Source organism: Vicugna pacos, chromosome 17 (assembly GCF_048564905.1).
Source record: "Vicugna pacos chromosome 17, VicPac4, whole genome shotgun sequence".
NCBI classification, from domain to species: Eukaryota; Metazoa; Chordata; class Mammalia; order Artiodactyla; family Camelidae; genus Vicugna; species Vicugna pacos.
In genome coordinates, this window is record NC_133003.1 from 2,985,792 (window position 1) to 3,001,418 (window position 15,627).

General features: G+C 40.4%; 1 protein-coding gene across 1 annotated transcript in view; it reads right to left on the reverse strand.

Annotated features, from left to right (window-relative positions):
* LOC140686644 (serine/threonine-protein kinase Nek10-like) overlaps nt 1-15,627 on the reverse strand; it is a 60,097-nt gene that overhangs the window by 20,497 nt on the left and 23,973 nt on the right. The window contains 4 exon segments of the mRNA XM_072940847.1: nt 2,504-2,604; nt 4,480-4,509; nt 12,199-12,339; nt 12,439-12,476. Coding sequence (XP_072796948.1) covers nt 2,504-2,604; nt 4,480-4,509; nt 12,199-12,339; nt 12,439-12,476 — 310 coding nt within the window.

Consider the following 15,627-nt stretch of genomic DNA (forward strand, 5'->3'; position numbering starts at 1 on the left):
AGGAGAAGGAGCCACTCAGCTGCATGTGGAAGCTGGTTTGACTGTACCCTTGGAGCTGAGCCCAGTGATGGGGTTTCTGCCAGTAATCCCCAGCGTCAGAGTTAATCCACGGTGTCACGGTTAATCAGGCTGTCACCTGGATGAGGAGCCAACTGAAGCGACTGCCTTGGAAGCTTGAGCGGCTGCTGCACGCGGCCACCAGGACATGTGAAGGCCGTGGGGACTCGGGGTGGAGGGGTGCATCCTTCAGATGCACTGGGGCACTTACAGAAAGAAAACGACCAGCTTGGGTCCTTTAACTCTCAGCTCAGGTCATGGACCAAGACCAAGAGAGATTCCACAACAGCCCTAACAGAATGTATTTCTTGCTACCATAGCACTGACAAGGCTGACAAAAATTTAATTAAGCAGGTTGCTAAATGACAGTGTCACCTGAATGCACACTTCACCAAGATTCTCATGTGCCAGTTAGAAAAAAAAGATTAGGATACTAAAACTCCAAGTAAGGACATGTTGTGGGACCCAGGTGAAATGGACAAAGTCAAAACCCAAGTCACTGGGAGCCATCATTGCCAGTGGAAGTAGCTTGAAACTTGGCATCTGAGAAGACAAGACTTCTTTTTGCTTGAAAACTCTATACTAACCTCCCCTGGGACAGATGAGGGGTACTGCCTTTAAAAGGGGTGCTTATCCCTCTTAGACACACAACAGGGAGGGTCCAGTCAGTAACTAGGGTCACAGCTCAGTATGATCCAGGGGAAGTGGTGCACAGTAAGACCCAGGAGGAAACAGATAGCACATCAAGGAAATTGCAAGACCTGGCTAATATGTATCAGAAGCATCCCAGAGACCACGTGCAGGAGTGGATTCTAAGGATGTTAGGCCGAGGAGGACAAAATATAGGACTCGATCAGGCCGAATTCATTCATACATGTGCACTTACTAGAGAGTCCAGATTTAATCTGTTAGTTTGTGAAGCCGGAGGTGGTAACTTGATTGGCTGGGGCACAAAGACTTGGACTCAGTCATGGTCTGTGTTTAATGAGGATAAAATGCCAGTTTCCCTGGCTTGTACAGGAGGGGGATTCAAAGGCGTGGAGAGACAGGAATGTTGGTGGGGATTTACCACGTATGACCTGCAAACTCACTCCCTCAATATTCAGCAAGAACACTCAGAAGCTGCTCCCTGCATGAAGGCACTGAGAAACACATCCGGGAGGGCAGCACCAGCATCCCTGAACACCTCTGTGGCTGGTCTCCTTTGTAGGCTGGGTAAGACACGGTCAGTACGTGATCCCAACAGGGATGATGTGACCCCAGAGAAGCAGGGACCAAGAGGCGGCACCTGACCAACAGTAACAAGTTGGGGGCATTTACCAGAAAGGGTGGCAGGGATGTATCCTGTTAACAAGAATGCCTTGTCCATAGAGATCTCTGATGGCACTTAACTGGTTGGGGTGTTCTTGTGAAGGAAACAGTGGTCCGCCTACTAGAGCATTCCTTAATCCATATCTGCCAGACAAAAATGTGATGCCAGTGGCTGCTGCCTCAGTGGAGAGTCACAGCCTCTCACACCATTTCCAGACCTCAGTCAGTTCAAAGTCCTAGAGCCCCTCTATTGGTGGGAAAGCTGCCGCCCCTTATGGAAGGGCCCTGAGCACTGCTGTAAGTACACAATATAAATTTTCCTCCAAGCCTTCTCCAAAGAGACGCCCAGATGCTTACCAGAGTGACTGTTCGCTGAGAAGAAGGAAATTCACAGGGTTTTAGGGAAGCTCAGACACCAGCAATCAAGTGACTCTAAGTCCTATGGTCTTATAATGTCACTGCAATACACTAATTCAAATAGTTTCTTGTTTGTTTTGTTATGTTTGCTTTTGGGGGGCAGTAGGCGTATTAGCCCAAGTTAGACTTACAATGGGCCCAGCTTTCCACTTGCCTGGCGGGATTTCTCTCTACTACTTGAATGTTTAGTTGGAGTCGCCACAATTGGCAACAGACATAATCACCAGACTGGTTCTCTGAAACTTAGCGTGAGGCAACGTTTTTATGTTTTGCTCATCGATATGTCTCAAGTGCCTAGAACAGTGGCTGGTACATAGCAGGCACCTAATAATTGTATGTCAAAATTAAAAAAAATTAATGAATGAAGATGTAAAATCTTAAACTTCAAAATAATAGTCACTTTCTTGTCCAAATGTCTACACTTATTTGTCTCTAAAAATTTATTTTCATATTAACAGGACATTACCTTTGGTAAATGACCATTCAAGTTGCTTATCAAGACACAGATTTATGTAAATAATGTGTAGCCAGTGCTTGCTTTCCCAAGACCTTAGGGTCACTGAGATTTAGGAACAGTTTTGCTAAGCCAAAATGTTCCCAGTCATATGCAGTTGGAGGGAGTAAGAACAAGCATGGCTCTAATGGAAAGTTCCACACAGCAGTTGTGCCCCAAACTTGAACTTAAAATGAAAAGGAAGGAAGAAGTTAGGACACTGACCTGAGTGATTTAGATGATTTTGTGCAGCTAGATTAAGATCTGCTGGATGGGGTCACTGATCTGACGTACTTTCCTCTGGGACACGGCAATTCCTGCAGATGCTGTGGATGACAAATTCTCCAGTTAGTTAAGACCCTGGTTTTCCCCTTCAAAAGTGGCATTTGTGGGAAATGGGGTAAAATTCTGAAAAAAATAAATAAATAAAAGTTTTAAAGTAAAAAGTTTCATCCTACCAGTGAGACAGTATGTAGAGACCTTGTAACACTTCAATATCTTACGACACTGGAGGTGTAATCCCTTCCCTCTATTTCTCAGAATTCTAAGTAACATAATGATGTCATCATTTATAACATCTGAAAGACTGTTTTATCACTTCGGAATTTTGCCTGCAATTACATTATGCTGCCACCAGGAGTCAGTGGAGTCTTGGCTACTGTGGTCATTGAAAAGCTAGGTTTCACATATATGCAGTTAAGAGACTATCATACTTAAAATTTTTAAATTCACTATGCCCTCAATAACATAAAAAACTAATTTATTGAAACTACCCAATGAAAATATTGAATAGGCAATCTTAGCAAACAAAAACCCAAAAAATTCTGATTTATAATAATCAAGGGTTTGAAAATCATGTTACTTTCAAACCTGTGATTATCACAAAGTATACTTTTCACCTTCATTTCTCTTCAGGTCTAAATAAGACACATATAATTTTTCCTGAATTCTCATCAGAGCACCACATCATGTTCACAGTTCAAGACTAGCCTGGTGTCCAATTGCATATAAGCTGCTTTCCCAGATTCAAATGTCAGAGTCACACGTGACCTGTTTTTAACTTTGAGGAATGTAAAGCTATTTAAAGGAATGACCTAGCCCCCTAGATCAGCCACAAGGCCACCTCTGCCTCCCCTCGCCCTCAGATCCACACTGGAGAAAGTGGAAGACACTTCAGATACATGGATGTAGGCTGTCCTCTCCCCACCTTCATGCTCTTTCCCTTCCTCCCCAGAACCAGTTGCACACTTTCTGAAACAACGCTTTTCTTGCCAGTTTCTCTTCATTCAAAGAAAAGGTGCAAGATCTTTCTTTCCTTACCTCCACACAACCTTGAAATTAAAACCTTGAAATCAACCAGTCTGTATAAAATTAAATGTGAATACAATCATTGCTTCAGCAACAACTAGGATTTTGAAAAAATGATTCTTATAGAAATGCTTTCTGGAAAAGCTTGCATAAAAACTTTAGTTTTCAAAACATTTAAAGAGAAAATTTAAGGTAGTCATTAAAAGAGTCAACTTTTTTTTATTAGCATAGGAAAATTTATATTTAGAAGACAAACCCCAAAAGAGAAAATAAATGGAACATTAAAAGAAATGTTATTTTCTTCATGGGTATCTTTCCTGAGTTTGTTGAGACATTCATTCAAGAAATAATCTAGCTCTAGTTTGTGAACATTTAATACCCTGTTTAAACGTTTGAAATTTAAAGGATCTACCTCTGCTAGGCACTGTATCTAACTCCTTTTAAGTATCAACTACTTGATCGTTTAAAAGATGAGGTTTAATAAATTACCCTTAGGGTAAAAATGTGATGGTAAACCAGAAAGGATTAAGGTAGCTCAAAAATAGAAAGCAGAGAGCTGGAGGTATCTGCTCTGGCCTGCAGAGATGGCAAAATGTACGTACATTGTATTTCCCACACTTGTGCTCCTTCGCAGAAATAATTCTTAAAATGTAATTGTCTAGACTGATACCCAAAACTAATGTGGCCAAGTTGACGCTGCTACAGGAACATTAGCTCTGCATTTTCAGAAACCAGAGGGCTTGGTTTTTGATCAGTTTTATGCTGACTAGTTTATGTTCCTGGCATGTGGACTTAATGTTCATAAGTAATGAGTTAAAATCTGACAGCATGGCAGAGAGTTCTCAGATTTGTGATGACACTTTGAGTGGGGTGTCACATGGCTTTGACTCTACCTTGCCACAGGAATGTGCTCATCTGTGGCCCTACATGCAAAAACAGAGATTGTTAGCTGGAACGCCTGCCTTCTGAACTGCTCAGTTATGCAATGTAACTTAAAATCATGTTTCTTAAGGCCCTTGACCACTACGCTGTCAATCCCAGTAAGTCTTTGACTTTTGAAAACAGTTTTGATTGCTTAGTCTCTAAAAAAATAACTGAAAAATATGTAATTACACAGCCCACTGTAAAATGACCAAACAAATGTGAAACAACGTTAAGTGTCACAGAAGCACCTCGAGGCTCCCTGCAGCCACCACCCACCAGCCACCTCCCCTGGAAGAAATCTCTGCTGTTAGCGTGGCGCATTCCCTTCCGGTTGCTCTTCTGTCCATTGACATACTTAAGTGTGTATCTTCAGAACAGTATTTTTCAGTCTGTGGTTGAGTCTTAAAATCAGTTTAATGAGTCATGACCAGCATTTTGGAAAAAAAAAGGGGGGGGAATGGAATGGGATGGAAAGAAATAGAACAGGATAGAAAAAATTCAGAGTGCACTGCATGAAGTAAGGGCCCACTCAGTCATATAAACTGTGTATCTTACTGAGGGTCATTTCCAAAACGACTTTGAAAGCCACTGCTGTAGAAAATCTATAGTATTACCTCATGTTTTCCTTTCCTCTTTTGCAATAAATGGTGACACATAATAAGACCGTTTTACAAGTTTTTAAAAAAATATTTGGGGGGGTAATTAGGCTAATTTATTTACTTATTTTCTTACTAGAAGTACTGGGGATTGAACCCAAGACTAATGCAGGCGAGGCATGCACTCTACCACAGAGCTATACCCTCCCCCATTACAGTGTTTATCTTCAGTCTGTCACAAAGATTCTTCTTGTCAACACGCAGTTACAGCTCATTATTTATAACTGCTACTGAGCAGTATGATGTGTTCTGAATGCATCATAGTTTCTCAGCCACTTCTGGGAACTTAGCTTGCTTTTAATTTTGTTCTAAGTGATGCTACAGTGAGTATACATGCACATGCTGCATTGTGCATAAGCACAAGAAGTCTTTTAGAGTAAATGAGGAGAAATTAAATAGCTGAGTATAGATATTTCCTATTTTAACAAATACACTCTAAAGTGGATAAATCAATTTGCACTCTGACCAGAAGACAATCCATTTTTCTACACCTTGATCAACACTATTATCAAATGCTTCGATTCTGCAAATCTGATTTTGTTTTATTTTGCATTTATCTGAATGCTGATGAGGTTTACTGCACTTTGGTGAATTTTCTGTTTGGGTCCCAAGCTTCTTTTTTCTTACTGATTTGTAAATACACTTTACATTGTCTGATTACTACTCCCTTTATTGTATTTTACACTTTACTTGTGTTTTTACCTAATCTGCTATTTCTTTTCAAATTAAAGGGCAGTTCCCAACCCCATTACCTAGACTACAGGCAATTTGTAATCTTGCCACCAAAACAGTGTCTCAGGTCCCTGCTGCTGCCGTATCATGACAAGACAGGATATCATGACTACTTTAGCACTCTGGGCTGCTCTGGCAGGATTACTGAGATGTGAGTGATCACAGGGGTTAGAGTTGGGGAGAAAGAGTTAAATCTGAGACTTGTAGTGATGGGAGTCTGGCTGTAACGTTTGCACGTCCTCTTGATTTCCTGAACAACTTCAGCTAATACTGGGTAGGAGAATTATTATTCCTCCTTTTCTATCTTATTAAATCATTGCTCTTTTTTTTTATTCCCCATCCCAAAATGTGTATTTATTTAGGTCTTAATGATTTTAGGAAAGCAAAAATGATAAAAATTCACATAGATATCTTTTAAAATTTGTGTTCTTTAGTTAAATGTTAGTAACTACCAAGATTGCAGCAAACGTTAGCCACATCATTTTGAGTTTTAAAGCATTCTCTCAATCTTTCAGTTTAGCACACTGAAAATACTATGCATCCTAAATACTCAAAAACATTGCAACCTGTGTTTACATAGACAATATTATTCTATTTTTATTAAAACAAACTTCCCTTAAAAAGACATCATAGAAGCTGACCATATTGCAATGTCAGATCTACAGAGTATGTCCATGATTCATATCTATGTGGTTCCTATTGCAAAAGATAGACAGTATTTGGTCTCATTAAAATTTAAATGAGATCCAAGTTTAAAATTGGAATACTCCATGTTCCTTTTATAGTTTTGTTAAAATAGTGAACCTTATTACGTTTTTAAAACTTAGAAGGAAAGTACGAAATTCACTGTAAGAGGCAATTTACTTAAAGTGTCAAAAATTGTATTTACTAGCATAAGCATGACATTAGACAGCCAGCATTTCCCTCTGGGGTGGCAGGAGGACCCGGAGGAAGACCAGTGCTTTGCTAGCATGGACTTGGGCAAGGTGCGGGGGAGGGTTTTACACATTTCATCTCATGTCATCCTAAGAACCGTTCTGAAAGTAGTCATTTTTATCCTCATTTTATAGATGACTGAGATTAAGAGAACTGTCCAACCAAGACTGCAGAGCTGGGATATGAAACGAGGCGGCCCCTTAACACTACCCTGACTCAGCCTCCTGACTCAGCACTGGGAGACTGTGAAATCATGGACATTTCCTCGGGTTACTTCAAATATGAAATAATATTTATGCTCCTTCCCAGGCCTGAAATACTATTCCTCTTCTTAAAAGGAGTTGCTGTGTTTAACATGTTTTACCTGTACCTTTGAACATTTAATGGTCAAATCTTTTTGGAAAACAGGTACATGTAATAAACTGGAAGTGTGGGGTCTCTGCAGCTGTGCAGTGCACACCAGTCTGCCTTATCGTCTCATGGCACATTACGGTGGCCAAGTTAGTTGCCCATTCCTGGTGCTTTGAGGCATGATTTATATTATATATCCCATCTCCTGAAACTACAATTCACAACACAAGCCCGGAGCTGTTAAGTACTATAAGTTGAATAAAAGATGGATTACATACATTCCCCCAGTTGACCAAAGTGTAGTACCAGCCTATTTCTGAATTCTCTCTGCTAAGCGTTGGGAATTTTTGAACAACTAGGGAAGAGAGTTTCAAGCAGGAGCTCCTTGAAAAAGTAAAAAATATTTTCCCTTTGTGAATGGGGCCAAAACATACATGGGTTTCTCAATATGGGACGAACCACCATGCTGAAAGACCGTACAACCTTGTAAACTTAAGGACGGTGAACAGATTTGCTCTGGCCTCTTTCCTTTCCTTTTGTAAAATGCAATAAAGGAACTCAACTGTAGTTTAAATCTACAAATGCTCAGCAGTCAATCTCTGCACAACAGTGTGGAAGGCACCAGAAGTTGGGCCAAGAACACTGAACTCACAAGGGGTTCTCGGGAGGTCCACCTGGAGAACCACAGGGTGGGGGACAGAGAGTTGATGCCAAAGTCCCATTTGAGAAGACCATGAAGAATGAGTACAATTTCAATAGGTGTATGACTGAGGTTTGGTGTGAGGGAAGGTCTATTTTAGTGGCAGCTTCTGAGTGAGAGGAAGTTCCAGCAAAGGACAGGAGTCAGCCAAGTGCCCAGTCTGTCCTGCGTTCAGGACCATGGAGAGGTACAGTCCTGGGTGAGCTGAAGGGGTAGTCAGGGGCCATATGAGACTGTGACGTCAGGCAAGATGATCTCATGAGAAGAGGCTGGAGCCGAAGCCAGGCCCGTGTGGAGCAGCACATGGTGACTGTGGGGAGCAGGAGCCCAGGAGGGGCTGAAGCTCCGACCTGAGTCACTGAGAGAACGACTCTCTTGGAGGAGAGTGGGGAGGAAGTGAGAGAGATGATGGCGGGAGTGGAGGTGGGGGAGGCATGGAATCCTTCCCAACACAGACCACCAGTAGCTCCACAGTAAGGAGAAATGATAAGCAAGAGACTCGACAGTCTGGGCCCAGTGCCCCCACCGTGTGCTCCCTGGCAGAACTTCCCATGGGACAGCAGGAAGCTGCATCAAAGCCTCAGCCCTTCTGTTTGGTATCTAGACAACTGGGGGCACTGGGCAGATGGGTGGGGAGGGGGAGGTTGGTCCAGAAGATGGTGTTATGCCCACCTCCAGCATAAACGGATTTTACTTCCTCTAAGTGAGTGCCAGCAAGGAACCGGTAAGAACCCAATGGTGTAACTGCATGGCAGTGACAAGGACCTAACCTGACATGACCCGGTGCTCACTGTAATATAATTGGCACTGCAGCTTAGGCCCCCCCATGGGTTTCTCTGTGTGTATCATGGGTAAGGACATGTGCAAAGGGGATAAACATGACTGGGCATTCCAGGGGCAAGAGCTGTCAATCAAAAGATCACCTCTAAGTGAGGGTAAAAGAGGAGGGACAAAGACCATTGCTATCTGCCCTTGGATCAGCCTGCCTCCTGTTCTTAGGGGTGTACTTTCCCTTCCCTAAATAAATCCTTTACAATCTTTTCTGCACAAACCACCATCTACTGTCTGTATTCTTATCTTTCGAGTAATACAAGAACTGGGGTCTTTTCCCTGCCCCTTTGGGAGTAACACCTCCTTTCATTCCAGCCTCAGGAACTAGCTGTTTAAAGGCCAAAGAAGCAAGGCTGCTTTGAGGCCCTTCAATCTTGAATTCTGGTAGAATCATCTTTATACAATGGGCTGAATCTGTGCGTGTGTACGGATTAGGGTTTCCTCCATTTCCAAACTCTGTGTCTTTCATTATTTTTTTTCAAAATATATCATCTGAGCATTTTTAAAGTTGCTAAGTCCCTTAAAATGACTACCTAATACACATGGCAAGATGCTATGTGGAACATTCACTGCTGTATTATTTCTCACACTCACTTTTGACCTCAGAAGACTCCCATCATCAAGAAGCAGAGCGTGAGGCTAGCACCTCCCCAAGACGGGGAGGAGAGAGGAGCCAGGGAACAGAGAGGGTACATTCCTGGGCTTTAAAAAGCAATGTCTAAGCAAAAGGCAGAGAGAGTCAACAGACCTACAGCTGAACAAACTCCTCTTCCTGCCCCTTCTGGGTAAGAGAAAGCTTCTCCGAGGAGGGAGGATGAAGGAACAAGGAGAAGAAAAGAGAGTGTCAGAAAAGATTCAAGTTCGAGCTCACTTTGGGCCAAGCCTGGGGTGGGGGCTGTGAGATGGGCAGAGTGGCTGATGGGATTCTCTCTAAGTCTGGGGGTTCAAGAGTGGTAAGTCTGGGGCCTGGTCCCCACAGGGAACTCTGGGGGGTCAGCCATGCAGAAGTGCCCTGTGTCATATGACACAGGATGGAACAGGGCAGTAAAGATGGCTTCCTGGGGTGTCAGAGCAGCAGGGCTCTGCTCAGCTCCCACATCTCCACATCTGGAGAGGTGGGGACGAACAGGCCAGCCCTCCCAGGCCCTGGGGAGGTGAATGGACAGAGTAAGTGCTACAGAGGTCCTGCCTTCATGTAAATGGGACACAGGCCCGAATGGAAATGTGGGCTGTGATTTGCCTGTAGGCTAACTGATTATGTTTTCTGATGTGTGAAATAGGGTCTCAATAGAAAAATTAAGTTCAGTTTTGGGGAAATGTTTTACAGACCGGTTTATTCCCCCCCCCGAATTTGTGATCAAAAAAGAACATATGCATTTGGTTTAGTTCATATCACCTGGCCCCTCCCAGGCCTAGTTTTTCCTGGGATATGCTACCATCACTAACAGAGTCATACTGGCTCCCTTTATTCCTACTAGAGGGAACTTTTTTCTCTGAAAGTCAGTTCTCTTGAAGAAGCTCAGAATTCTCCAGGAGAAAATACTGTGGTGGGAAAATACTACGTTCAGCACTACAGATGCAAAAGCTAACCAAGCTACGGGAGTTTGGCAGTGCACAAAGTACTGCTGTATCACCACAGCATGAGCCAGAAGTGCGCAATTACAGGTCAACACAGGCAAGATCACGTTCCAACACAGCCACCTGGCCCTCTAAGATAACAGTTCCTACCTTTGTTCACACAGAAAATGATGCTCATGCACTAGTTACAGTCTTGGTAGCATGTCCAGGTTTTGACAAAATTCTCTCCTCCCCAACCCTTTTTTTTTCCCTCAGAACATTCAGGCAATACACGACCCTAGCTGTTGGTTATGCATAATGGAATGAAGTGTGGTTTGCAGATGAGGAAATCGAAGTGGAAGGGGCTGGTACCAGTTTTTTATGACTTGATAAAGCAACCAATAGTCCAAGTTTACCTGCAGCATTTAAAAATGTATGACTTCTATAATATGGAGAAAAACCATTTTGTATTAAGATGAAAGAAAACAAAGACTTTGGCTTTTTTATTTGAAAGTGAGATAATTCATAGATAGTAACCCAAATTTTCCCATATGCATCACATTGTATTCTCTAGTATTAGTAGAAACTAATCATCCTTTATAGGGAAACTTCAGCATTCACTGACAACAATTAAGATGCTATATATATATAATATATATTTTATATATTTATGTATTATTTTAAATAAAAATACATGAATCAGTAAATTTTTAAAAATTAGACAGTATTACAAACTGTAGGTCTAAGAAATATATTACATGTGAACAGTGCTAAATGGTTTGTTTAAATATCCAAAGATCACTGACATCAAGCCAAGTCTCAAACCCAACACTCCCTTCATTAAAAGCAATTTCTATTAGGAGTCACAACAGAACTTGAAATTGCTTATCTATGTATGTGTTCTGTTCTCACTATTACAAAGCCAATCAACAATCATTTTAGCTTCATGATTATGTTATGAACTTACCTTATGCCAAAATAGCAGGCGTAGAGCATGGTCAACAGATAGTTTTGAACATCTTAATAACAAAGCCATCTTTTTTTCGCATCTATGCTGATGGTGTAAATGGCCCCAAACTGTCAGTAACTCTTCCAAAGCACATTTAATAAATGTGGAGACACGGACTAATATTACAGTAAATCAATTCACATCTCCTATGTTCACTATACCTGTTAACTCTACAAAAAAATGTGAATTAAGGAAGCCAAAGTGAAAACAGTACCCAGAAATAATTCTGAATTAACCAAAGTAGTAAAATAGAACATTATACTCGACAGTCATACACTCATACATATGTTTAAAGAACAATCACTAATTTTTTTCCCTGAATTGTCCAGGTTTAACTAAAAACTTACTATTACTGTTGAACTTTGGTCCTCTTTAACAGAAATTAGAAATATTAATTCACATACTTTTTTTCTCAAACCATTACTGTAAAATTTTATATCTTAAGAATCCATAAATTTTACATTCCTTGAGAAACAATATATAATATTGTTTTAATCAAATTTACTAACTGTAAAGAAGTATCTGTGTCAGAGTAAAGGAGATAAGAAAAAGATACACTTTACTCTCTTGTATCATTAGGTGTAGGGCTCACATAAGTATGTATGTAAAACACAATTACTACTTTTTGTTAGTAGCTATGCACTGTCAGCCTCAAAATTCAACTGGCTAACATTCCTACCAAAGCAAAAATGCAGCTTTTAGAAAAACAACCTACACTAGCTCATTAAATAAGTGAACACAGAAAGCATTTAGACTCTGTTAACTTGCCAAACTAATAATGGTGGAAAATGAAACACAACTCTCCTGCTCTTTGTAGGAAAATTACCTCCCAAGCATCATTCAGACATTTCAGGCCCAACCATCAACCTTCTCCACCCACGTGCATCTGACATCAACTTGACCTAACGGGTACTACCATGGTGTCTGAGACTGTGAAGAATCACAGCAGGGAGGCTGTGGGCCTGCCACCCTGTCACTACCTCGGCCTCTAGCTCCTTAACATGAGCCCTGAGCATGAGGGGTGGCACTTTCAGAAGCAGGTCAAGAGGCAGCAAAGCTGAAGAAATAAAAGGGGGAAAGATATGAGACTTTAACATACAATACATTGAATTTCAGGGAGGTATGGATGATTTTACTGCCTCCAACACTAAATTACCTGGTCTTGGTCTTGATCCTATTCCACCAGTGAAGTCCCTGAAAACAGAATTAGAAGGATTTATTTGACTTGGATTGTGACTAACACTTACTGAAAACCTATACCCTACTCTGGTTCACGTGTGAACATAAAGGTACTTTTCTCTGAGGAGGCTCTCAAGAGTTCAATAAAGAGTGAAAATAAACATATTTGAAACCAGAGCAGAGCAGACACTCTATGACCAAGGCCTTTTCCTGCCACAGTTGTTTATAAGCTCTAAGAATGATTCCGAGCCTAAATCTTACTACCTTGAGTGATTTTCTTGTCACATTTAAAATCAAAACAACTTATTTTGTATTAGAAAGAAATGACATTTAAAATTTTACATTTAATATTTTCCATGCTTTAGTTCTGCTCTCTTGAAGAAGAAATTATCACTCTTCCTATAAAATGAGATGAGTTTTGCATTTAAGTTGACTATATTTTTCCTTAATTCCCCAGTGTTATTAACATCACTCATTTGCCCTACCCTAAAATTCTCGATTTAATGATCATTTTGCAACTTGGTCTCAGCACCTTCCACCTAGTGGAAGAGGCATTAGACCCTACAAAGGGGAGCCATGAATAAACTTCAACCTTGTTTTTTTCTCTACTGTAATCAAGTCAATTTATTTTTCTTTTTAAAATTTTTAATAGACTTTATTCTTTTAGAGCAGTTTCAGGTTCACAGCAGAATTGAACAAAATACAGAGCTCACACATAGCCCTCCCCACCCACACGTATATACTCCCCTTCCCTCAACATCCCTCATCAGTGAGGCATAATTGGTACAGTCGATGAATGAACATGGGTACATTATTATCAACCAAATTCCATAGTTTACATCAGGGTTCACTCTTGATGTTGTACATTCTATGGGCTTTGACAAATGCATAATCACATGTAGCCACCACTATAGTATCATACAGAATAATTTCATTGCCCTAAAATCCCTTGTGCTCCATCTATTCATTCCTCCCTCCCTCCCTCTCCCCAAACCCCTTGAAACCATGATCTTTTTATCATTTCTGTAGCTGTGCCTTTTCCAGGATATGATTTGGTGGGAATCATACAGTTTGTAGCCTTTTCAGACTGGTAGAGCCAATTTCTTATCAGTTTTTTTTGGTTTTTTTTCTTTTTTTTTTTTTAGTGAGAGAAGAATCACCTATGCTCTGACAAGTTATGAGAAACATACTTCAACTTAATGCAATGCAACAAAGGTGCATCAAATATCTGAGTGGAGTGGCAGATGCCTACACAAGCAGTGCACTGAACCTCTGTCCATATATGGACCACATCTGCTTCAGCTATCCACTCCTCTGGGGAAAAGGGCCTGTGCAGGGAGGAGGGGAAAAATGCACTTACAGGAACAGAGCCAGCCTAAGCTTGACCCTCAGGACTTCTGCTATGGCAGCTTGGGAGCAGACCACACCCCTAACGGCACTGATGACCACTGAGCCAAAGGATGTCCTGCCTCAGATCTGGTGCCAGCTCTAGCTCCTCCATCTCCAGCCCCACCTCCTACCAAGCTGATAGCTACCAGTACACCCTGAGGAAAGGTGTGAGTTGCAACAACATCAAATCCAGCTCTCCCACAAAAGGCCCTGGGCACATGCAGTTTGCATGGGGATGGTCCCACACAAGAACACCCATTTCAAGACTGCAGTGGGTAACTGTCTCATCTCAGCTTGTAGAGGCAGAGAGAAAGTTAAGCAAAATAAAAAGTCAGAGGAACTACTCTCGATTAAAAAGCAAAAGGAACCCTGTGAAAATAAATAATGAAACAGAAATAAAGACTAAATCAGATATAGAATTCATATGTAGGTAATAAAAAAGTTAACTGAATAAGGGGAAATAATTGATTTCAACACTGAACATTTTAACAAGAAATTAGAAAATATAAAAAAAAGACTCAACCAGAAATGAATGACTCAATAGCTTAAATAAAAAACACACCAGATGAAATAAACAACAGACTTAGTGATACAGAAGACACAAAAATGAACTGGAAGACAGAATAATGGAAATCACTGAATCAGACAGCAGGAAGAAAAACACATTTTAAAGAAGAGTGTAATTTAACAGATCTCTAGTATAAAATTAAGGATTCCAACTTTCACATTATAGGGGTTGCAGAAGGAAGGGGGGGATCAAAAAATACTTGAGGAACTTATAGCTGAAAACTAAAAAAGTGAACAGATATTTAGGTACAGGAGCACACAGAGTCTCAAACAAGATGAAACGAAACACCAAAACATAGCATAACTAAAATGGCAAAAGTTAAAAATAGAGTATCAAGAGAAAAGGTATCAAGAGAAAAGCAGTTGTATACAAGGGAATACCCATAAGGCTATCAGCTAATTCTCTGCAGAAATTTTGCAGGTCAGAAGAGAGTGGCATGATATATCTAATGTACTGAAAGGGAAAAACCTGCAACCTAGGATACTCTGCCCAGCAAGATTATCATTTAGAATAGAAGGAGAAATAAAAAAACTTCTCAGACAAGCAAAAACTGTAAGAATTCAGTAATACTAAACCTACCCTAAAAAAAAATGTTGAAGGGTCATTTCTAAATGGAAAAGATGCAAGAATCCACCAGAAAAGAAAAATCACAATAGGGAAGGCAAATAAATAAAAGGATTGATGATACTTAAATAAGAGAATACAACACAGATTCAAAACAAATAAATTATTTTTGTGAAAGCAATTATAACTACAATTAACAGCAAAAGGATAAACACCAATATGTAAACTAGGACAACAAAATACATAATTTGGGGATAGGGTGGTAAAAATGTAGATCTTTTAGAATGTGTTTGAATTCACATGACCATCAGTTTAAAAAAAGTAGATACAGTTATGGGTCAACAAACTTGAAAACCAGGGTAACCACTAACTGAAAACATACAGAAGATTCACAAACACCAAAAAGAAAGGAACTCAAGCATAATACAAAATGAAATCATCAAACCATAAAAGGAAAAACAAAATGAAGAAATGATGAAAGAAGAATTACAAAGTCAAACAGATAACAGGGTTTAACATGAAAAAAGCACATACCTATCAACAATTGCTATAATGTCAATTGATTAAATGCTTCAATCAAAAAATATACAGTGGCAGATTAGATTCTAAAAAAAGGACCAACAATATGCTGCCTACAAGGGACTC